Source organism: Salvelinus alpinus, chromosome 11 (assembly GCF_045679555.1).
Source record: "Salvelinus alpinus chromosome 11, SLU_Salpinus.1, whole genome shotgun sequence".
In the NCBI taxonomy this organism is placed as follows: domain Eukaryota; kingdom Metazoa; phylum Chordata; class Actinopteri; order Salmoniformes; family Salmonidae; genus Salvelinus; species Salvelinus alpinus.
The window spans coordinates 18,265,583-18,288,909 of NC_092096.1; the positions used below are offsets into that span (position 1 = coordinate 18,265,583).

General features: G+C 48.1%; 1 protein-coding gene across 5 annotated transcripts in view; it reads left to right on the plus strand.

The window, feature by feature from the left end:
• cntn1b (contactin 1b) overlaps positions 1–9,580 on the plus strand; it is a 45,756-nt gene extending 36,176 nt beyond the window's left edge. For all 5 annotated transcript variants that reach the window (XM_071331914.1, XM_071331915.1, XM_071331917.1 and 2 more), the window contains 8 exons: positions 14–163; positions 274–344; positions 754–1,006; positions 6,811–6,932; positions 7,437–7,626; positions 7,715–7,836; positions 8,021–8,177; positions 8,446–9,580. In XM_071331914.1, the coding sequence (XP_071188015.1) occupies positions 14–163; positions 274–344; positions 754–1,006; positions 6,811–6,932; positions 7,437–7,626; positions 7,715–7,836; positions 8,021–8,177; positions 8,446–8,528 (1,148 nt within the window). In that variant the 3' untranslated portion in view covers positions 8,529–9,580. The remainder of the gene's footprint in view (positions 1–13; positions 164–273; positions 345–753; positions 1,007–6,810; positions 6,933–7,436; positions 7,627–7,714; positions 7,837–8,020; positions 8,178–8,445) is intronic.
• Positions 9,581–23,327: the final 13,747 nt, after the last annotated feature.

Sequence of the window (23,327 nt, forward strand, 5' to 3'; positions counted from 1 at the left end):
CTCTCTCTCTCAGCCCCTACAGCCCTGGATAGCATGTCAGTGATGGCTGATGTTGTGGACCTGTACCCCTGGATGGAGTATGAGTTTAGGGTCTATGCTACTAATGAGTTTGGAGACGGGGAGGCCAGCATCCCTTCGATGAAGATCAAAACCTGGGACGCAGGTAGGGACCAGCCTGGGACACTAACATGTTGTTGTTGCAAAGAAATGTGTGTGTTTGTGTGTGAGTGTCTAATAACACCTGTTGGAAACACACTCCACTGTGTCTCTTAGTGCCTGTGGTGGCCCCGACCAGCGTTGGAGGCTACGGGGGTAAAGATGGAGAGTTGGTCATCACATGGACAGTAGGTGTCTGAGTTTCTCTCTTCCCTCTGACACATTTCAACCCTTCTAACCATGTTCTGATCCAGTGTTCTTCAGTCCTGGTTGTGCAGAACTACACGGAACGCAGGCTTTTGCTCCAGCCAGTAACCAACCCACCTGATCCAATTAATCAATTATTTATTATTTGTTTTAGTACATCTCTTGTTTTAGTTTCTGTTCTGATGTGCAATGTGCTTTTTGTCTAAATACACCCACCTGTATTTTACCATAACGTTTCATACAAAATCTATGGTATCTACTTAAAGTTACTAATGTGGTTTTCTTTGAGCAGCTTTTAATCAAAATGTTGGTCATTTTGGTATGTTGTGGGTCTTGATGATTAGGTAAATAACAAGGATGTGATCTTCCTCTGTCATCTTCCATCCATAGCCCGTACAGCCGCAGTACTTCTATGGTAAGAAGTTTGGCTACGTTGTGGCCTTCAAGCCTCATGATGATGTTGACTGGTGGTATGAGACCATATCAGACCCAGAGACACGACGCTACGTCCATCGAGACGCCTCTTTCAGGGTCAAGTCGAACGACTTCCAGGTCAGGGAGTTCCAAGTGAAGGTGAAGACGTTTAACTCCAAAGGAGATGGACCCTACAGCCTGTCGACCACTGTCTACTACCCACGAGATGGTGAGGGTCGTACTAACCCCTAACCCCTAACCCCACGAGATGGTGAGGGTCGTACTAACCCCTAACCCCACGATATGGTGAGGGTCATACTAACCCTTAACCCCACGAGATGGTGAGAGTCGTACTAAGCCCTAACCCCTAACCCCACGAGATGGTGAGGGTCGTACTAACCCCTAACCCCACGATATGGTGAGGGTCATACTAACCCCTAACCCCACGAGATGGTGAGAGTCGTACTAAGCCCTAACCCCTAACCCCACGAGATGGTGAGGGTCATACTAACCCCTAACCCCACGAGATGGTGAGGGTCATACTAACCCCTAACACTAAACCCACGAGATGGTGAGGGTCATACTAACCCCTAACCCCACGAGATGGTGAGGGTCATACTAACCCCTAACCCCTAACCCCACGAGATGGTGAGGGTCATACTAACCCCTAAACCCATGAGATGGTGAGAGTCATACTAACCCCTAACCCCTAACCCCACGAGATGGTGAGGGTCATACTAACCCCTAACTCCATGAGATGGTGAGGGTCATACTAACCCCTAACCCCACGAGATGGTGAGGGTCATACTAACCCCTAACCCCATGAGACGGTGAGGGTCATACTAACCCCTAACCCCATGAGATGGTGAGGGTCATACTAACCCCTAACCCCATGAGATGGTGAGGGTCATACTAACCCCTAACCCCATGAGATGGTGAGGGTCATACTAACCCCTAACCCCATGAGATGGTGAGGGTCATACTAACCCCTAACCCGACGAGATGGTGAGGGTCATACTAACCCCTAACCTCATGAGATGGTGAGGGTCATACTAACCCCTAACCCCATGAGATGGTGAGGGTCATACTAACCCCTAACCTCATGAGATGGTGAGGGTCATACTAACCCCTAACCCCATGAGACGGTGAGGGTCATACTAACCCCTAACTCCATGAGATGGTGAGGGTCATACTAACCCCTAACCCCATGAGATGGTGAGGGTCATACTAACCCCTAACCCCACGAGATGGTGAGGGTCATACTAACCCCTAACCCCTAACCCCATGAGATGGTGAGGGTCATACTAACCCCTAACCCCTAACCCCATGAGATGGTGAGAGTCATACTAACCCCTAACCCCTAACCCCATGAGATGGTGAGGGTCATACTAACCCCTAACCCCTAACCCCATGAGATGGTGAGAGTCATACTAACCCCTAACCCCTAACCCCATGAGATGGTGAGGGTCATACTAACCCCTAACCCCTAACCCCATGAGATGGTGAGGGTCATACTAACCCCTAACCCCTAACCCCATGAGATGGTGAGGGTCATACTAACCCCTAACCCCTAACCCCATGAGATGGTGAGAGTCATACTAACCCCTAACCCCTAACCCCATGAGATGGTGAGGGTCATACTAACCCCTAACCCCATGAGATGGTGAGGGTCATACTAACCCCTAACCCCACGAGATGGTGAGGGTCATACTAACCCCTAACCCCTAACCCCATGAGATGGTGAGGGTCATACTAACCCCTAACCCCACGAGATGGTGAGAGTCATACTAACCCCTAACCCCATGAGATGGTGAGGGTCATACTAACCCCTAACCCCACGAGATGGTGAGGGTCATACTAACCCCTAACCCCTAACCCCATGAGATGGTGAGGGTCATACTAACCCCTAACCCCATGAGACGGTGAGGGTCATACTAACCCCTAACCCCATGAGACGGTGAGGGTCATACTAACCCCTAACCCCATGAGACGGTGAGGGTCATACTAACCCCTAACCCCATGAGATGGTGAGAGTCATACTAACCCCTAACCCCATGAGATGGTGAGGGTCATACTAACCCCTAACCCCTAACCCCATGAGATGGTGAGAGTCATACTAACCCCTAACCCCTAACCCCATGAGATGGTGAGGGTCATACTAACCCCTAACCCCATGAGATGGTGAGGGTCATACTAACCCCTAACCCCATGAGATGGTGAGGGTCGTACTAACCCCTAACCCCATGAGACGGTGAGGGTCATACTAACCCCTAACCCCATGAGATGGTGAGAGTCATACTAACCCCTAACCCCTAACCCCATGAGATGGTGAGGGTCATACTAACCCCTAACCCCATGAGATGGTGAGAGTCATACTAACCCCTAACCCCATGAGATGGTGAGGGTCATACTAACCCCTAACCCCATGAGATGGTGAGAGTCATACTAACCCCTAACCCCATGAGATGGTGAGAGTCATACTAACCCCTAACCCCATGAGATGGTGAGGGTCATACTAACCCCTAACCCCATGAGATGGTGAGGGTCATACTAACCCCTAACCCCATGAGATGGTGAGGGTCATACTAACCCCTAACCCCATGAGATGGTGAGGGTCATACTAACCCCTAACCTCATGAGATGGTGAGGGTCATACTAACCCCTAACCCCACGAGATGGTGAGGGTCATACTAACCCCTAACCTCATGAGATGGTGAGAGTCATACTAACCCCTAACCTCATGAGATGGTGAGGGTCATACTAACCCCTAACCCGACGAGATGGTGAGGGTCATACTAACCCCTAACCTCATGAGATGGTGAGAGTCATACTAACCCCTAACCCCACGAGATGGTGAGGGTCATACTAACCCCTAACCCCACGAGATGGTGAGGGTCATACTAGCTGTATGACCACATCCCGGTTCAACCCTAACCTCAACCACAACCCTAACCCTAGCCTCAAACCAGATAAGAACAGCTGAATCCAGGTGAACAGCCAATCTGAAGACCTTGGCTCCACTTGGTCTGAATGGCCTTGATCATGGGAGTCAGTGAGGGCCAATCAGGAGAGCTGGAGGGGATACCACCACCAGGAGGAAGTTCAATTAAAAACAATGGATTTATTGGCCTGCTTGTCTTTCATATTTAATGTTCTTATATGAAGCCCTTTAACACAGCACGCATTTATGCAGCACTGAATTCCTTAATTCCTTCATCCCCTGGTGTGATTTTTAATTATGTATTATATTATTTACTTATTCAATTATTTATCTATTAATTTATTGATCCAGCTTGCATGTTCTTCAACTTGTTCACTCTCAGCACTTAATCAACCCTTCCTCCTGTTGTTGAACCGTCGTGGTGACCCCTAACCCCTCTGAGCTCTCGGCCTTTCATGTTCTCTCACCCTCTCCAGACCGGTCTGATGTTCCTCCTGTTGTTGAACCGTCGTGGTGACCCCTCTGAGCTCTGGGCCTTCATGTTCTCTCACCCTCTCTAGACCGGTCTGATGTTCCTCCTGTTGTTGAACCGTCGTGGTGACCCCTAACCCCTCTGAGCTCTCGGCCTTCCATGTTCTCTCACCGTCTCTAGACCGGTCTGATGTTCCTCCTGTTGTTGAACTGTCGTGGTGACCCCTCTGAGCTCTCGGCCTTTCATGTTCTCTCACCGTCTCTAGACCGGTCTGATGTTCCTCCTGTTGTTGAACTGTCGTGGTGACCCCTAACCCCTCTGAGCTCTCGGCCTTCCATGTTCTCTCACCATCTCTAGACCGGTCTGATGTTCCTCCTGTTGTTGAACCGTCGTGGTGACCCCTAACCCCTCTGAGCTCTCGGCCTTTCATGTTCTCTCACCCTCTCCAGACCGGTCTGATGTTCCTCCTGTTGTTGAACCGTCGTGGTGACCCCTCTGAGCTCTGGGCCTTCATGTTCTCTCACCGTCTCTAGACCGGTCTGATGTTCCTCCTGTTGTTGAACCGTCGTGGTGACCCCTCTGAGCTCTCGGCCTTTCATGTTCTCTCACCCTCTCCAGACCGGACTGACGTACAACATAGAAACAGGGCAGAAAGTTGCAATAGGCCCTTGCAACCCAAGGTTTCATACCAGCATAAACAGAAACCCTCTTAAACCTAAACACAACCCTACCCTCAAGCCTAAACCTAACCCTCAAACCTAACCCTAGCCTCAACCCTAAACCTAACCCTCAACCCTAAACCTAACCCTCAACCCTAAACCTAACCCTAGCCTCAATCCTAAACCTAACCCTCAACCCTAAACCTAACCCTCAATCCTAAACCTAACCCTAACCCTAACCCTAAACACAACCCTACCCTCAAGCCTAAACCTAACCCTCAAACCTAACCCTAGCCTCAACCCTAAACCTAACCCTCAACCCTAAACCTAACCCTCAACCCTAACCTAACCCTCAACCCTAAACCTAACCCTCAACCCTAAACCTAACCCTCAAACCTAACCCTAGCCTCAACCCTAAACCTAACCCTCAACCCTAAACCTAACCCTCAACCCTAAACCTAACCCTCAACCCTAAACCTAACCCTACCCTCAAGCCTAAACCTAACCCTCAAACCTAACCCTAGCCTCAACCCTAAACCTAACCCTCAACCCTAAACCTAACCCTCAACCCTAAACCTAACCCTAGCCTCAATCCTAAACCTAACCCTCAACCCTAAACCTAACCCTCAATCCTAAACCTAACCCTCAACCCTAAACCTAACCCTAGCCTCAACCCTAAACCTAACCCTCAACCCTAAACCTAACCCTCAACCCTAAACCTAACCCTCAACCCTAAACCTAACCTAACCCTCAACCTAACCCTCAACCCTAAACCTAACCCTAGCCTCAAACCTAACCCTAGCCTCAACCCTAAACCTAACCCTCAACCCTAAACCTAACCCTACCCTCAACCCTAACCCTAGCCTCAACCCTAAACCTAACCCTCAACCCTAAACCTAACCCTACCCTCAACCCTAACCCTAGCCTCAACCCTAAACCTAACCCTCAACCCTAAACCTAACCCTCAACCCTAAACCTAACCCTCAACCCTAAACCTAACCTAACCCTCAACCCTAAACCTAACCCTCAACCCTAAACCTAACCCTAGCCTCAAACCTAACCCTAGCCTCAACCCTAAACCTAACCCTCAACCCTAAACCTAACCCTACCCTCAACCCTAACCCTAGCCTCAACCCTAAACCTAACCCTCAACCCTAAACCTAACCCTACCCTCAACCCTAACCCTAGCCTCAACCCTAAACCTAACCCTCAACCCTAAACCTAACCCTAGCCTCAAACCTAACCCTAGCCTCAAACCTAACCCTAGCCTCAAACCTAACCCTAGCCTCAACCCTAAACATCACCGGTCTGGAGATGAAATGGTGGTGACCCCTCGGAGCTCTCTGCCTTTCATGTTCTCTCACCGTCTCCAGACCGGTCTGATGTTCCTCCTGTTGTTGAACTGTCGTGGTGACCCCTAACCCCTCGGAGCTCTCTGCCTTTCATGTTCTCTCACCCTCTCTAGACCGGTCTGATGTTCCTCCTGTTGTTGAACCGTCGTGGTGACCCCTAACCCCTCTGAGCTCTGGGCCTTTCATGTTCTCTCACCCTCTCCAGACCGGTCTGATGTACAATATAGAAACAGGGCAGAAAGTTGCAATAGGCCTGTGCAACCCAAGGTTTGATACCAGCATAAACAGAAACCCTCCTAACCCTAAACCTAACCCTAACCCTACCCTCAGCCCTAACCCTAGCCTCAGCCCTAACCCTAACCCTACCCTCAGCCCTAACCCTAGCCTCATCCCTAACCCTAGCCTCAGCCCTAACCCTACCCTCAGCCCTAACCCTAGCCTCAGCCCCAACCCTAACCCTACCCTCAGCCCTAACCCTAGCCTCAGCCCTAACCCTAGCCTCAGCCCTAACCCTAACCCTAGCCATGGTAAACATGTTCTTTAACCTCTTTTACAAGTTTATCTCAATCTGGTCTACCCCAACCCCCCCCCTCTCTCTCTCTCCACTAGTCCCCTCTGAGTCTCCTACAGATGTATACTCCAGGCCTGTCTCGTCCCATGAAGCTCTGGTCTGGTGGATACCAGTCATGGACACTGGTACCGGCCTTCAGCAGTACATAGATGGATACCAGGTCTGTAGCTCTGTACATCTCCTGGATGTCTAGTGATGTCCGTGATTCATGGGGAAGGACACATTTTCCTGGTCAGGTGACGATGGTCTGGTTAAGTGACCAGGAAAAACACATGTCACTTCAACATCTAGTTTTGATTTACATTTGGTTGAGTTGTCAACTAACGTGAATTCAATGTGAAATCAACAACAACAAAAGTATCATGTCATTGGATTTATGTTTAAAGTTGGGTGAGAAAAATACGAAATTCCCTTGATGATTTTTTGCAAATACAATCAGTTGTTTTTGCGTGAAATGACGTGGAAACGATATTGATTCAATTGGTTTTTGCCCAGTGGGATGGCCCTTCTCATGAGACTATAACAAATAAAATACCTTGTGTTCAACTGTGGCTTCCTTGCCAGCCTGACGTGAAAGAAGTATAGGTCTCTGTGTGAGGAACTGGTGAACATTTTGATTGGATTGATTGACACTTGCTCTGACCAATCTCGGCTTTCTGACCAGGTGAAGTACTGGAGGAAGTATGACGATACAGAGCCGGGGGCCAATCGTATCTTTGTGCCCGCCTCCATGAACCAGACCAGGCTGGAGAACATGCTGCCAGACTCCCACTACCTCATCGAGGTCAGAGCCTACAACGGAGCCGGTGTCGGCCCTCCCAGCGAACACTGCGAGATGTTCACCAAGAGAGCACGTAAGATGCCAAAACCACACTGACATTCCATATACAGGACATGTCTATTGTAGGTGATCTATTGAGATTTATATTCTATTCTTTGCAGCTCCAAGTGTGGCTCCCCAAATGTGGCGTTACATCAGCTACTCTGGCAAGTGGCTGTACGTGTGGTGGCACCACATCTCCTACGACTGGTTTGGCAATGAGTCCTTCCCACTATATTATAAGGTATGTAAAGGCATTTTACTTTGTTTCATTTGAATCTTGCAGCAACTGGTGTGATCCAGTTTGAGCCTGTGGAAATAAGTGTCCTCAGAAGACAAGAAATCCTCTCCTCTCATCTCCTCTCCTCTCCTCTCCTCTCCTCTCCTCCCCTCTCCTCTCCTCTGCTCTCCTCTCCTCTCCTCTACAGGTGATGTTCAGGAAGACTGGCTACATCACAGGGCCGATCTACATGACGGGCTGGCACTTCATTGACTTCCCCATGCCCCAGGTAGGGGACTACGAGCTGGAAGTCAGAGGTCGCTATGAGGGTGGAGACGGCCCCATCAGGAAGATCAGGCTTCAGGGTAAGTAAGGGATAGATGGGTCTACTGGTTAGTGTCTGGTTGGGGAATTGAAGGACCGTGTCAATTTGTGGGTGAATCTCAAAAGTATTTTCCTCGATTCATAATTTATTAGATTCCTCTCTCTTCACCTTCTTCTCAAAACGTCAGAGGGAAGGGAGGAGAGCATCGGAGGAAAAGATCTGAGGAGGAAAATACTTTTGAGTGTGTTTGATGTCCAGACAGTGTCTTACCCAGCATGCCTCTTACTGTGTCCCCTCCCTTCCTCCAGGCAAGGCGTCTTTCCTGAGACCCACTCTCAGTCTGGCCACCATGCTACTGCTGGCCCTGTGCATCGTGGGATTGGGGATATAGAGACCCAGGACATGTCTGGCTGGACTGTGGGAGGTTTGACAGAAACAACTCTCACAAATCAACTTCCTATATCTCCTTATGGACTTCCAATCTTTCCTCAACCTCTTACTGTCTGTATGTCTTCCCACAACAAAACCGAGCACCGTGCCACCATACAGAAATGACCTGCCTAGCTGTAGAACCTACGAAAGTTACTGTACTGGAAGACATCCAAGAAATCCTTTCTGATGTATTTATTGAACAGCTACTGAAGGAATTGAACGGGTACAAAAGAGGAATAGAGTTTTTTTCAATATGCCTTATGATGAATCATATTGTACAATCTTCCCAACATATTCTCTGAAATGTATAAGACAATGACTGACTGTAATCAACACTACACTGTATGACGTTTGTAGTGAGTGAACTGTAAAGGAATGATCAGAGTAAGATTGTATGTGGCTCAGACACCAGCTACACAGGCTCTTCCTCCCTTTGACTCACCCAGCTGTTTGGATATTTAGTTTCCACACGTTTGCCATTTCAAGACGACACTAGATTAGAAGGAATGTGTGTTTATGTTTGATTGGTTCGTTGGAGAATCCTTTTAATTTATCTGTAATGGTGCTGCTGTGAAAATAGATATTTAGTTTTGTTTCCTTGTTTCCTTCCTTTTTGTTGTTGTTTCTGTTTATGTATCTCTTCAGATTCGTACACACACTCGGCTCACATGGATATCGCTATAACCAACTCTGCAGAGATTGCTAGCTTTGAATGCTATTTTTTCTTACACTGTACTATACCACACTGTTAATTAGCTTCGTATTCATAGTGAATTCTGTCTTCTAGATGCGCAAGCTAAAGCCATATCGCTTCGACAATGCCCTGGTATTTAGGCTTGTCCCGATTTTTGCACTGACGATGGCAGAATGTTTTAACAGAATGGTAACAAGAAATTAGGGTTGAAGAATATTGATGTGCTGCTGTTTATTTTATTTTAGTATTTGTTTTCCCTTGCTATGTATACGAGGATCATGCTGTAAACTCATTAAATAGAATACACATGAACGCTCCAGGATTGTAAGTATCATGTGAGCATCACTAAATCTTGAGAGGTTTATTTGTTGTATTACTTTCATGATGCCAACAGAGGGCAGCATTCCTTCATTTTACTTTATTTACAGGTTACAGCCACTCATCTATGAAGACCTACTGCCAATCAATGTGAAAGGTGCGTCAGTACCTCTCGAGTGGACCTTTAGCAGTCCTTATAGAGCAGTACCTGTGGAGTGGACCTGTAGCAGTCCTTATAGAGCAGTACCTGTGGAGTGGACCTTTAGCAGTCCTTACAGAGCAGTACCTGTGGAGTGGACCTGTAGCAGTCCTTATAGAGCAGTACCTGTGGAGTGGACCTGTAGCAGTCCTTACAGAGCAGTACCTGTGGAGTGGACCTTTAGCAGTTCTTACAGAGCAGTACCTGTGGAGTGGAGCTTTAGCAGTTCTTACAGAGCAGTACCTGTGGAGTGGACCTGTAGCAGTCCTTATAGAGCAGTACCTGTGGAGTGGACCTGTAGCAGTCCTTACAGAGCAGTACCTGTGGAGTGGACCTGTAGCAGTCCTTATAGAGCAGTACCTGTGGAGTGGACCTGTAGCAGTCCTTGTAGAGCAGTACCTGTGGAGTGGACCTGTAGCAGTCCTTACAGAGCAGTACCTGTGGAGTGGACCTGTAGCAGTCCTTATAGAGCAGTACCTGTGGAGTGGACCTGTAGCAGTCCTTATAGAGCAGTACCTGTGGAGTGGACCTGTAGCAGTCCTTATAGAGCAGTACCTGTGGAGTGGACCTGTAGCAGTCCTTATAGAGCAGTACCTGTGGAGTGGACCTGTAGCAATCCTTATAGAGCAGTACCTGTGGAGTGGACCTGTAGCAGTCCTTATAGAGCAGTACCTGTGGAGTGGACCTGTAGCAGTCCTTATAGAGCAGTACCTGTGGAGTGGACCTGTAGCAGTCCTTACAGAGCAGTACCTGTGGAGTGGACCTGTAGCAGTCCTTATAGAGCAGTACCTGTGGAGTGGACCTGTAGCAGTCCTTATAGAGCAGTACCTGTGGAGTGGACCTGTAGCAGTCCTTATAGAGCAGTACCTGTGGAGTGGACCTGTAGCAGTCCTTATAGAGCAGTACCTGTGGAGTGGACCTGTAGCAGTCCTTACAGAGCAGTACCTGTGGAGTGGACCTGTAGCAGTCCTTATAGAGCAGTACCTGTGGAGTGGACCTGTAGCTGTCCTTATAGAGCAGTACCTGTGGAGTGGACCTTTAGCAGTCCTTATAGAGCAGTACCTGTGGAGTGGACCTGTAGCAGTCCTTACAGAGCAGTACCTGTGGAGTGGACCTGTAGCAGTCCTTATAGAGCAGTACCAGTGGAGTGGACCTGTAGCAGTCCTTATAGAGCAGTACCTGTGGAGTGGACCTGTAGCAGTCCTTACAGAGCAGTACCTGTGGAGTGGACCTGTAGCAGTCCTTATAGAGCAGTACCTGTGGAGTGGACCTGTAGCAGTCCTTATGGAGCAGTACCTGTGGAGTGGACCTGTAGCAGTCCTTATAGAGCAGTACCTGTGGAGTGGACCTGTAGCAGTCCTTATAGAGCAGTACCTGTGGAGTGGACCTGTAGCAGTCCTTACAGAGCAGTACCTGTGGAGTGGACCTGTAGCAGTCCTTATGGAGCAGTACCTGTGGAGTGGACCTGTAGCAGTCCTTATGGAGCAGTACCTGTGGAGTGGACCTGTAGCAGTCCTTGTAGAGCAGTACCTGTGGAGTGGACCTGTAGCAGTCCTTATAGAGCAGTACCTGTGGAGTGGACCTGTAGCAGTCCTTACAGGGCAGTACCTGTGGAGTGGACCTGTAGCAGTCCTTATAGAGCAGTACCTGTGGAGTGGACCTGTAGCAGTCCTTACAAGGCAGTACCTGTGGAGTGGACCTGTAGCAGTCCTTACAGAGCAGTACCTGTGGAGTGGACCTGTAGCAGTCCTTATAGAGCAGTACCTGTGGAGTGGACCTGTAGCAGTCCTTATAGAGCAGTACCTGTGGAGTGGACCTGTAGCAGTCCTTACAGAGCAGTACCTGTGGAGTGGACCTGTAGCAGTCCTTATAGAGCAGTACCTGTGGAGTGGACCTGTAGCAGTCCTTATAGAGCAGTACCTGTGGAGTGGACCTGTAGCAGTCCTTACAGGGCAGTACCTGTGGAGTGGACCTTTAGCAGTTCTTACAGAGCAGTACCTGTGGAGTGGACCTTTAGCAGTCCTTATAGAGCAGTACCTGTGGAGTGGACCTGTAGCAGTCCTTATAGAGCAGTACCTGTGGAGTGGACCTGTAGCAGTCCTTACAGAGCAGTACCTGTGGAGTGGAGCTTTAGCAGTCCTTATAGAGCAGTACCTGTGGAGTGGACCTGTAGCAGTCCTTACAGAGCAGTACCTGTGGAGTGGACCTGTAGCAGTCCTTATAGAGCAGTACCTGTGGAGTGGACCTGTAGCGGTCCTTATAGAGCAGTACCTGTGGAGTGGACCTGTAGCAGTCCTTATAGAGCAGTACCTGTGGAGTGGACCTGTAGCAGTCCTTATAGAGCAGTACCTGTGGAGTGGACCTTTAGCAGTCCTTATAGAGCAGTACCTGTGGAGTGGAGCTGTAGCAGTCCTTATAGAGCAGTACCTGTGGAGTGGACCTGTAGCAGTCCTTATAGAGCAGTACCTGTGGAGTGGACCTTTAGCAGTCCTTATAGAGCAGTACCTGTGGAGTGGACCTTTAGCAGTCCTTATAGAGCAGTACCTGTGGAGTGGACCTGTAGCAGTCCTTATAGAGCAGTACCTGTGGAGTGGACCTGTAGCAGTCCTTATAGAGCAGTACCTGTGGAGTGGACCTGTAGCAGTCCTTATAGAGCAGTACCTGTGGAGTGGACCTGTAGCAGTCCTTATGGAGCAGTACCTGTGGAGTGGACCTGTCGCAGTCCTTATAGAGCAGTACCTGTGGAGTGGACCTTTAGCAGTTCTTACAGAGCAGTACCTGTGGAGTGGACCTGTAGCAGTCCTTATAGAGCAGTACCTGTGGAGTGGACCTGTAGCAGTCCTTATAGAGCAGTACCTGTGGAGTGGACCTTTAGCAGTCCTTATAGAGCAGTACCTGTGGAGTGGACCTGTAGCAGTCCTTATAGAGCAGTACCTGTGGAGTGGACCTGTAGCAGTCCTTACAGAGCAGTACCTGTGGAGTGGACCTGTAGCAGTCCTTATAGAGCAGTACCTGTGGAGTGGACCTGTAGCAGTCCTTACAGAGCAGTACCTGTGGAGTGGACCTGTAGCAGTCCTTATAGAGCAGTACCTGTGGAGTGGACCTGTAGCGGTCCTTATAGAGCAGTACCTGTGGAGTGGACCTGTAGCAGTCCTTACAGGGCAGTACCTGTGGAGTGGACCTGTAGCAGTCCTTATAGAGCAGTACCTGTGGAGTGGACCTGTAGCAGTCCTTACAGAGCAGTACCTGTGGAGTGGACCTGTAGCGGTCCTTATAGAGCAGTACCTGTGGAGTGGACCTGTAGCAGTCCTTATAGAGCAGTACCTGTGGAGTGGACCTGTAGCAGTCCTTACAGAGCAGTACCTGTGGAGTGGACCTTTAGCAGTCCTTATAGAGCAGTACCTGTGGAGTGGACCTGTAGCAGTCCTTATAGAGCAGTACCTGTGGAGTGGACCTGTAGCAGTCCTTATAGAGCAGTACCTGTGGAGTGGACCTTTAGCAGTCCTTATAGAGCTGTAGTACTATTGTGGTGAGTGATATCTGGTGTGGCTTTGACTGTAATGGTCTCAGCAATAACATAAAGAAATGGATAAAAACCTGGATAGACCCCCAAATCAGGACTATCATATATATATATTTATTTATTTATTTCACCTTAATTTAACCAGGTAAGCTAGTTGAGAACAAGTTCTCATTTACAACTGCGACTTGGCCAAAATAAAGCAAAGCAGTGCGACAGAAACAACAACACAGAGTTACACATGGAATGAACAAGCGTACAGTCAATAACACAATATATAAAAAAGAAAGTCTATATAGTGTGTGTGCAAATGGCATGAGGAGGTAAGGCAATAAATGGGCCATAGTAGCAAAGTAATTACAATTTAGCAGATTAACACTGGAGTGATAGATGAGCAGATAATGGTGTGTAAGTAGTGATACTGGTGTGCAAAAGAGCAGCAAAGTAAATTATAACAATATGGGGATGAGGTAGGTAGATTGGGTGGGCTATTTACAGATGGACTATGTACAGCTGCAGCTATCGGTTAGCTGCTCAGATAGCTGATGTTAAAAATTAGTGAGGGAAATGTAAGTCTCCAGCTTCAGCGATTTTTGCAATTCGTTCCAGTCAATGGCAGCATTGAACTGGAAGGAAAGGCGGCCAAAGGTGGTGTTGGCTTTGGGGATGACCAGTGAGATATACAGTGGGGAGAACAAGTATTTGATACACTGCCGATTTTGCAGGTTTTCCTACTTACAAAGCATGTAGAGGTCTGTCATTTTTATCATAGGTACACTTCAACTGTGAGAGACGGAATCTAAAACAAAAATCCAGAAAATCACATTGTATGATTTTTAAGTAATTCATTTGCATTTTATTGCATGACATAAGTATTTGATCACCTACCAACCAGTAAGAATTCCGGCTCTCACAGACCTGTTAGTTTTTCTTTAAGAAGCCCTCCTGTTCTCCACTCATTACCTGTATTAACTGCACCTGTTTGAACTCGTTACCTGTATAAAAGACACCTGTCCACACACTCAATCAAACAGACTCCAACCTCTCCACAATGGCCAAGACCAGAGAGCTGTGTAAGGACATCAGGGATAAAATTGTAGACCTGCACAAGGCTGGGATGGGCTACAGGACAATAGGCAAGCAGCTTGGTGAGAAGGCAACAACGGTTGGCGCAATTATTAGAAAATATAAGAAAATAGAAGAAGTTCAAGATGATGGTCAATCACCCTCGGTCTGGGGCTCCATGCAAGATCTCACCTCGTGGGGCATCAATGATCATGAGGAAGGTGAGGGATCAGCCCAGAACTACACGGCAGGACCTGGTCAATGACCTGAAGAGAGCTGGGACCACAGTCTCAAAGAAAACCATTAGTAACACACTACGCCGTCATGGATTAAAATCCTGCAGCGCACACAAGGTCCCCCTGCTCAAGCAGGCGCATGTCCAGGCCCGTCTGAAGTTTGCCAATGACCATCTGGATGATCCAGAGGAGGAATGGGAGAAGGTCATGTGGTCTGATGATTCAAAAATAGAGCTTTTTGGTCTAAACTCCACTCGCCGTGTTTGGAGGAAGAAGAAGGATGAGTACAACCCCAAGAACACCATCCCAACTGTGAAGCATGGAGGTGGAAACATCATTCTTTGGGGATGCTTTTCTGCAAAGGGGACAGGACGACTGCACCGTATTGAGGGGAGGATGGATGGGGCCATGTATTGCGAGATCTTAGCCAACAACCTCCTTCCCTCAGTAAGAGCATTGATGATGGGTCGTGGCTGGGTCTTCCAGCATGACAACGACCCGAAACACACAGCCAGGGCAACTAAGGAGTGGCTCCGTAAGAAGTATCTCAAGGTCCTGGAGTGGCCTAGCCAGTCTCCAGACCTGAACCCAATAGAAAATCTTTGGAGGGAGCTGAAAGTCCGTATTGCCCAGCGACAGCCCCGAAACCTGAAGGATCTGGAGAAAGTCTGTATGGAGGAGTGGGCCAAAATCCCTGCTGCAGTGTGTGCAAACCTGGTCAAGAACTACAGGAAACGTATGATCTCTGTAATTGCAAACAAAGGATTCTGTACCAAATATTAAGTTCTGCTTTTCTGATGTATCAAATACTTATGTCATGCAATAAAATGCTAATTAATTACTTAAAAATCATACAATGTGATTTTTGGGATTTTTGTTTTAGATTCCGTCTCTCACAGTTGAAGTGTACCTATGATAAAAATTACAGACCTCTACATGCTTTGTAAGTAGGAAAATCGGCAAAATCGGCAGTGCATCAAATACTTGTTCTCCCCACTGTACCTGCTGGAGCGCGTGCGACGGGTGGGTGTTGTTATCGTGACCAGTGAGCTGAGATAAGGCGGAGCTTTACCTAGCATAGACTTATAGATGACCTGGAGCCAGTGGGTCTGGCGACGAATATGTAGCGAGGGCCAGCCGACTAGAGCATACAGGTCGTAGTGGTTGGTGGGTGGTAAAAAGCGCTTTGGTAACAAAACGGATGGCACTGTGATAGACTACATCCAATTTGTTGAGTAGAGTATTAGAAGCTATTTTGTAGATGACATCGCCGTAGTCGAGGATCGGGAGGATAGTCAGTTTTACGAGGGTAAGTTTGGTGGCGTGAGTTTGGGAGACTTTGTTGTGAAATAGAAAGCCGATTCTAGATTTGATTTTGGATTGAAGATGTTTTATATGAGTTTGGAAGGAGAGTTTACAGTCTAGAAAGACACCTAGGTATTTGTAGGTGTCCACATATTCTAGGTCAGAACCGTCCAGAGTAGTGATGCTAGTCGGGCGGGCGGGTGCGAGCAGCGAACGGTTGAAAAGCATGCATTTGGTTTTACTAGCGTTTAAGAGCAGTTGGAGGCCACGGAAGGAGTGTTGTATGGCATTGAAGCTTGTTTGGAGGTTAGTTAACACAGTGTCCAAAGAAGGGCCAGATGTATACAGAATGGTGTCGTCTGCGTAGAGGTGGATCAGGGAATCACCCGCAGCAAGAGCGACATCGTTGATATATACAGAGAAAAGAGTCGGCCCGAGAATTGAACCCTGTGGTACCCCCATAGAGACTGCCAGAGGTCCGGACAACAGGCCCTCCGATTTGACACACTGAACTCTGTCTGCGAAGTAGTTGGTGAACCAGGCGAGGCAGTCATTTGAGAAACCAAGGCTATTGAGTCTGCCGATAAGAATACGGTGATTGACAGAGTCGAAAGCCTTGGCCAGTTCGATGAAGATGGCTGCACAGTACTGTCTTTTATCGATGGCGGTTATGATATCGTTTAGTACCTTGAGCGTGGCTGAGGTGCACCCATGACCAGCTCGGAAACCGGATTGCACAGCGGAGAAGGTACGGTGGGATTCGAAATGGTCAGTGATCTGTTTATTAACTTGGCTTTCGAAGACTTTATAAAGGCAGGGCAGGATGGATATAGGTCTATAACAGTTTGGGTCGAGAGTGTCACCCCCTTTGAAGAGGGAGATGACCGCGGCAGCTTTCCAATCTTTAGGGATCTCAGACGATACGAAAGAGCGGTTGAACAGACTGGTAATAGGGGTTGCAACAATGGCGGCGGATCATTTTAGAAAGAGAGGGTCCAGATTGTCTCGCCCAGCTGATTTGTACGGGTCCAGGTTTTGCAGCTCTTTCAGAACATCTGCTCTCTGGATTTGGGTGAAGGAGAAGCTGGGGAGGCTCGAGCAAGTAGCTGCGGGGGGTGCGGAGCTGTTGGCCAGGGTTGGGGTAGCCAGGAGGAAAGCATGGCCAGCCGTAGAGAAATGCTTATTGAAATGTTCGATTATCATGTATTTATTGGTGGTGACCGTGTTACTGTAACTGAGCCTCCCCTATCTTTAATTTCTCATTCATATTATGCTTGAGGACATTGTGGTTCCGTTGTTGAGGATAATCACTTGTTCCTCTGAGGTAGAGGCCTGATTAATATGGTTCTGTTGTTGAGGATAATCACTTGTTCCTCTCTCTGAGGTAGAGGCCTGATTAATATGGTTCTGTTGTTGAGGATAATCACTTGTGCCTCTCTCTGAGGTAGAGGCCTGATTAATATGGTTCTGTTGTTGAGGATAATCACTTGTTCCTCACTCTGAGGTAGAGACCTGATTAATATGGTTCTGTTGTTGAGGATAATCACTTGTTCCTCTCTCTGAGGTAGAGACCTGATTAATATGGTTCTGTTGTTGAGGATAATCACTTGTTCCTCTCTCTGAGGTAGAGGCCTGATTAATATGGTTATGTTGTTGAGGATAATCACTTGTTCCTCTCTCGGAGGTAGAGGCCTGATTTAATACGGTTCTGTTGTTGAGGATAATCACTTGTTCCTCACTCTGAGGTAGAGGCCTGATTAATATGGTTATGTTGTTGAGGATAATCACTTGTTCCTCACTCTGAGGTAGAGGCCTGATTAATATGGTTATGTTGTTGAGGATAATCACTTGTTCCTCACTCTGAGGTAGAGGCCTGATTAATATGGTTATGTTGTTGAGGACAATCACTTGTTCCTCTCTCTGAGGTAGAGGCCTGATTAATATGGTTATGTTGTTGAGGATAATCACTTGTTCCTCTCTCTGAGGTAGAGACCTGATTAATATGGTTATGTTGTTGAGGATAATCACTTGTTCCTCTCTCTGAGGTAGAGGCCTGATTAATATGGTTCTGTTGTTGAGGATAATCACTTGTTCCTCTCTCTGAGGTAGAGGCCTGATTAATATGGTTCTGTTGTTGAGGATAATCACTTGTTCCTCTCTCTGAGGTAGAGGCCTGATTAATATGGTTCTGTTGTTGAGGACAATCACTTGTTCCTCTCTCTGAGGTAGAGGCCTGATTAATATGGTTCTGTTGTTGAGGATAATCACTTGTTCCTCACTCTGAGGTAGAGGCCTGATTAATATGGTTCTGTTGTTGAGGACAATCACTTGTTCCTCTCTCTGAGGTAGAGACCTGATTAATATGGTTATGTTGTTGAGGACAATCACTTGTTCCTCTCTCTGAGGTAGAGGCCTGATTAATATGGTTATGTTGTTGAGGACAATCACTTGTTCCTCTCTCTGAGGTAGAGGCCTGATTAATATGGTTATGTTGTTGAGGATAATCACTTGTTCCTCACTCTGAGGTAGAGACCCATCGCCTGCTGCTCATCTCTCTCTCCTTTCCTCCGACGAAGGTAGAGAGAAAGAGAGAGCGATGTTGTTACCGTGGTGAAATCACAGATTACTGATGAGTATGTCTGTCTATCTGTCTCTGTGTGCGCCTTTGTGTGTGTGTGTCTTCACGTACAGTATGTGTGTGCACATGTATCTGTGGCCTTTTCTCTGTCTCCTACCTCCATTATCAGCGTGTTTCCCCTCTACATTCTCCCCTTAAACAAATGACAGGAATGGAGCAAAGTAGAAATCCATGTGGCCATTATGTGTAAACAATGTTACTGGTAGACAGAGGTGATGCTCTTACTGCTGGAGGATGATTTGGCCTCTGATGAAGCACAGATAATAGCCTATTCTTCGAGAGAGAGAGAGAGAGAGAGAGAGAGAGAGAGAGAGAGAGAGAGAGAGAGAGAGAGAGAGAGAGAGAGAGAGAGAGAGAGAGAGAGAGAGAGAGAGAGAGAGAGAGAGAGAGAGAGAGAGAGAGAGAGAGAGAGAGAGAGAGAGAGAGAGAGAGAGAGAGAGAGAGAGAGAGAGAGAGAGAGAGAGAGAGAGAGAGAGAGAGAGCAGTCAGGGGAAGCCTATAGCCAATTACAGGTTTCAGGTGCTGACGGTATTAAACAGATAATATACTTGAAACCCGGTTTTGGTGGGCCCGTCAGTGATATGTAACAGGTTATGGTGGGCCCGTCAGTGATATGTAACAGGCTTCGGAGACGAGCACATCGCGCTCCACTCCCTAGCATACTACTCGCCAATGTCCAGTCTCTTGAGAATAAGGTCGATGAAATCCGAGCACGGGTAACATTCGAGAGAGACATCAGGGATTGCAACGTGCTCTGCTTCACGGAAACATGGCTAACTGAAAAGACGCTAACGGAGTCGGTGCAGCCAGCTGGTTTCTTCACGCATCGCGCAGACAGAAACATACATCTTTCTGGTAAGAAGAGGGGCGGGGGGGTATGCCTCATGATTAACGAGACGTGGTGTGACCATCATAACAACACTCAGGAACTAAAGTCATTCTGTTCACCTGATCTAGAACTCCTCACAATCAAATGTAAACCGCATTATCTACCAAGGGAATTCACTTCGGTCATAATCACAGCCGTATATATTCCCCCCCAAGCAGACACATCGATGGCCCTGAACAAACTCTATCTGACTCTCTGTAAACTGGAAACCACACACCCTGAGGCTGCATTCATCGTAGCTGGGGATTTTAACAAGGCTAATCTAAAAACAAAACTCCCTAAATTCTATCAGCACATCGATTGTCCGACCAGGGCTGGCAGAACTCTGGACCATTGTTATACTAACTTCCGCGACGCATATAAGGCCCTCCCCCGCCCTCCTTTCGGAAAAGCTGACCACGACTCCATTTTGTTGATTCCAGCCTACAAACAGAAATTAAAACTACAAGCTCCCGCGCTCAGGTCTGTTCAACGCTGGTCCGACCAATCTGAATCCACGCTTCAAGACTGCTTTGATCACGCGGATTGGAATATGTTCCGCACGGCGTCCAACAACAACAATGATGAATATGCAGATTCGGTGAGCGAGTTCATTAGGAAGTGCATTGACGATGTCGTACCCAGAGCAACGATTAAAACATTCCCAAACCAGAAACCGTGGATTAACGGCAGCATTCGCGTGAAACTGAAAGCGCGAACCACTGCTTTTAACCAGGGCAAGGTGACCGGAAACATGACCGAATACACACAGTGTAGCTATTCTCTCCGCAAGGCTATCAAACAGGCTAAGTCCCAGTACAGAGACAAAATTGAATCGCAATTCAACAGCTCAGACACAAGGGGTATGTGGCAGGGTCTACAGTCTATCACGGATTACAAAAAGAAAAGCAGCCCCGTCGCGGATCAGGATGTCTTGCTCCCAGACAGGCTAAATACCTTTTTTGCCCGCTTTGAGGATAATACAGTGCCACTGACACGGCCCACTACCAAAACCTGCGGGCTCTCCTTCACTGCAGCCGAGGTGAGTAAAACATTTAAACGTGTTAACCCTCGCAAGGCTGCAGGCCCAGACGGCATTCCCAGCCGCGTCCTCAGAGCATGCGCAGACCAGCTGGCTGGTGTGTTTACGGACATATTCAATCAATCCTTAGCCCAGTCTGCTGTTCCCACATGCTTCAAGAGGGCCACCATTGTTCCTGTTCCCAAGAAAGCTAAGGTAACTGAGCTAAACGACTACCGCCCCGTAGCACTCACTTCCGTCATCATGAAGTGCTTTGAGAGACTAGTCAAGGACCATATCACCTCCACCCTACCGGACACCCTAGACCCACTCCAATTTGCTTACCGACCCAATAGGTCCACAGACGACGCAATCGCAACCACACTGCACACTGCCCTAACCCATCTGGACAAGAGGAATACCCATGTGAGAATGCTGTTCATCGATTACAGCTCAGCATTTAACACCATAGTACCCTCCAAACTCGTCATCAAGCTCGAGACCCTGGGTCTCGACCCCGCCCTGTGCAACTGGGTCCTGGACTTCCTGACGGGCCGCCCCCAGGTGGTGAGGGTAGGTAACAACATCTCCACCCCGCTGATCCTCAACACTGGGGCCCCACAAGGGTGCGTTCTGAGCCCTCTCCTGTACTCCCTGTTCACCCACGACTGCGTGGCCATGCACGCCTCCAACTCAATCATCAAGTTTGCGGACGACACTACAGTGGTAGGCTTGATTACCAACAACGACGAGACGGCCTACAGGGAGGAGGTGAGGGCCCTCGGAGTGTGGTGTCAGGAAAATAACCTCACACTCAACGTCAACAAAACAAAGGAGATGATTGTGGACTTCAGGAAACAGCAGAGGGAGCTCCCCCCTATCCACATCGACGGGTCAGTAGTGGAGAAGGTGGAAAGTTTTAAGTTCCTCGGTGTACACATCACGGACAAACTGAATTGGTCCACCCACACAGACAGCGTTGTGAAGAAGGCGCAGCAGCGCCTCTTCAACCTCAGGAGGCTGAAGAAATTCGGCTTGTCACCAAAAGCACTCACAAACTTCTACAGATGCACAATCGAGAGCATCCTGTCGGGCTGTATCACCGCCTGGTACGGCAACTGCTCCGCACACAACCGTAAGGCTCTCCAGAGGGTAGTGAGGTCGGCAGAACGCATCACCCGGGGCAAACTACCTGCCCTCCAGGACACCTACACCACCCGATGTCACAGGAAGGCCATAAAGATCATCAAGGACAACAACCACCCAAGCCACTACCTGTTCACCCCGCTATCATCCAGAAGGCGAGGTCAGTACAGGTGCATCCAAGCAGGGACCGAGAGACTGAGAAACAGCTTCTATCTCAAGGCCATCAGACTGTTAAACAGCCACCACTAACATTTAGCGGCCGCTGCCAACAAACTGACTCAGCTCCAGCCACCTTAAAAATGGGAATTGATGGAAATTATGTAAAAATGTACCACCAGCCACTTTAAACAATGCCACCTAATATAATGTTTACATACCCTACATTACACATCTCTTATGTATATGTATATACTGTACTCTATATCATCTACTGCATCTTGCCATCTTATGTAATACATGGACCACTAGCCACTTTAAACTATGCCACTTTATGTTTACATACCCTACAGTACTCATCTCATAGGTATATACCGTACTCTATACCATCTACTGCACCTTGCCTATGCCGTCTGTACCATCACTCATTCATATATCTTTATGTACATATTCTTTATCCCTTTACACTTGCGTGTATAAGGTAGTAGTTGCGGAATTGTTAGGTTAGATTACTTGTTGTTATTACTGCATTGTCGGAACTAGAAGCACAAGCATTTCGCTACACTCGCATTAACATCTGCTAACCATGTGTATGTGACTAATAAATTTGATTTGATTTTTGATTTGATTTGGTTATGGTGGGCCCGTCAGGGATATGTAACAGGTTATGGTGGGCCCGTCAGTGATATGTAACAGGTTATGGTGGGCCCGTCAGGGATATGTAACAGGTTATGGTGGGCCCGTCAGTGATATGTAACAGGTTATGGTGGGCCCGTCAGTGATATGTAACAGGTTATGGTGGGCCCGTCAGTGATATGTAACAGGTTATTTTGGGCCCGTCAGTGATATGTAACAGGTTATGGTGGGCCCGTCAGGGATATGTAACAGGTTATGGTGGGCCCGTCAGTGATATGTAACAGGTTATGGTGGGCCCGTCAGGGATATGTAACAGGTTATGGTGGGCTCGTCAGTGATATGTAACAGGTTATGGTGGGCCCGTCAGTGATATGTAACAGGTTATTTTGGGCCCGTCAGTGATATGTAACAGGTTATGGTGGGCCCGTCAGTGATATGTAACAGGTTATGGTGGGCCCGTCAGTGATATGTAACAGGTTATGGTGGGCCCGTCAGTGATATGTAACAGGTTATGGGGGGCCCGTCAGGGATATGTAACAGGTTATGGTGGGCCCGTCAGGGATATGTAACAGGTTATGGGGGGCCCGTCAGTGATATGTAACAGGTTATGGTGGGCCCGTCAGTGATATGTAACAGGTTATGGTGGGCCCGTCAGGGATATGTAACAGGTTATGGTGGGCCCGTCAGGGATATGTAACAGGTTATGGTGGGCCCGTCAGTGATATGTAACAGGTTATGGGGGGCCCGTCAGTGATATGTAACAGGTTATGGTGGGCCCGTCAGGGATATGTAACAGGTTATGGTGGGCCCGTCAGTGATATGTAACAGGTTATGGTGGGCCCGTCAGTGATATGTAACAGGTTATGGTGGGCTCGTCAGTGATATGTAACAGGTTATGGTGGACCCGTCAGGGATATGTAACAGGTTATGGTGGGCCCATCAGGGATATGCAACAG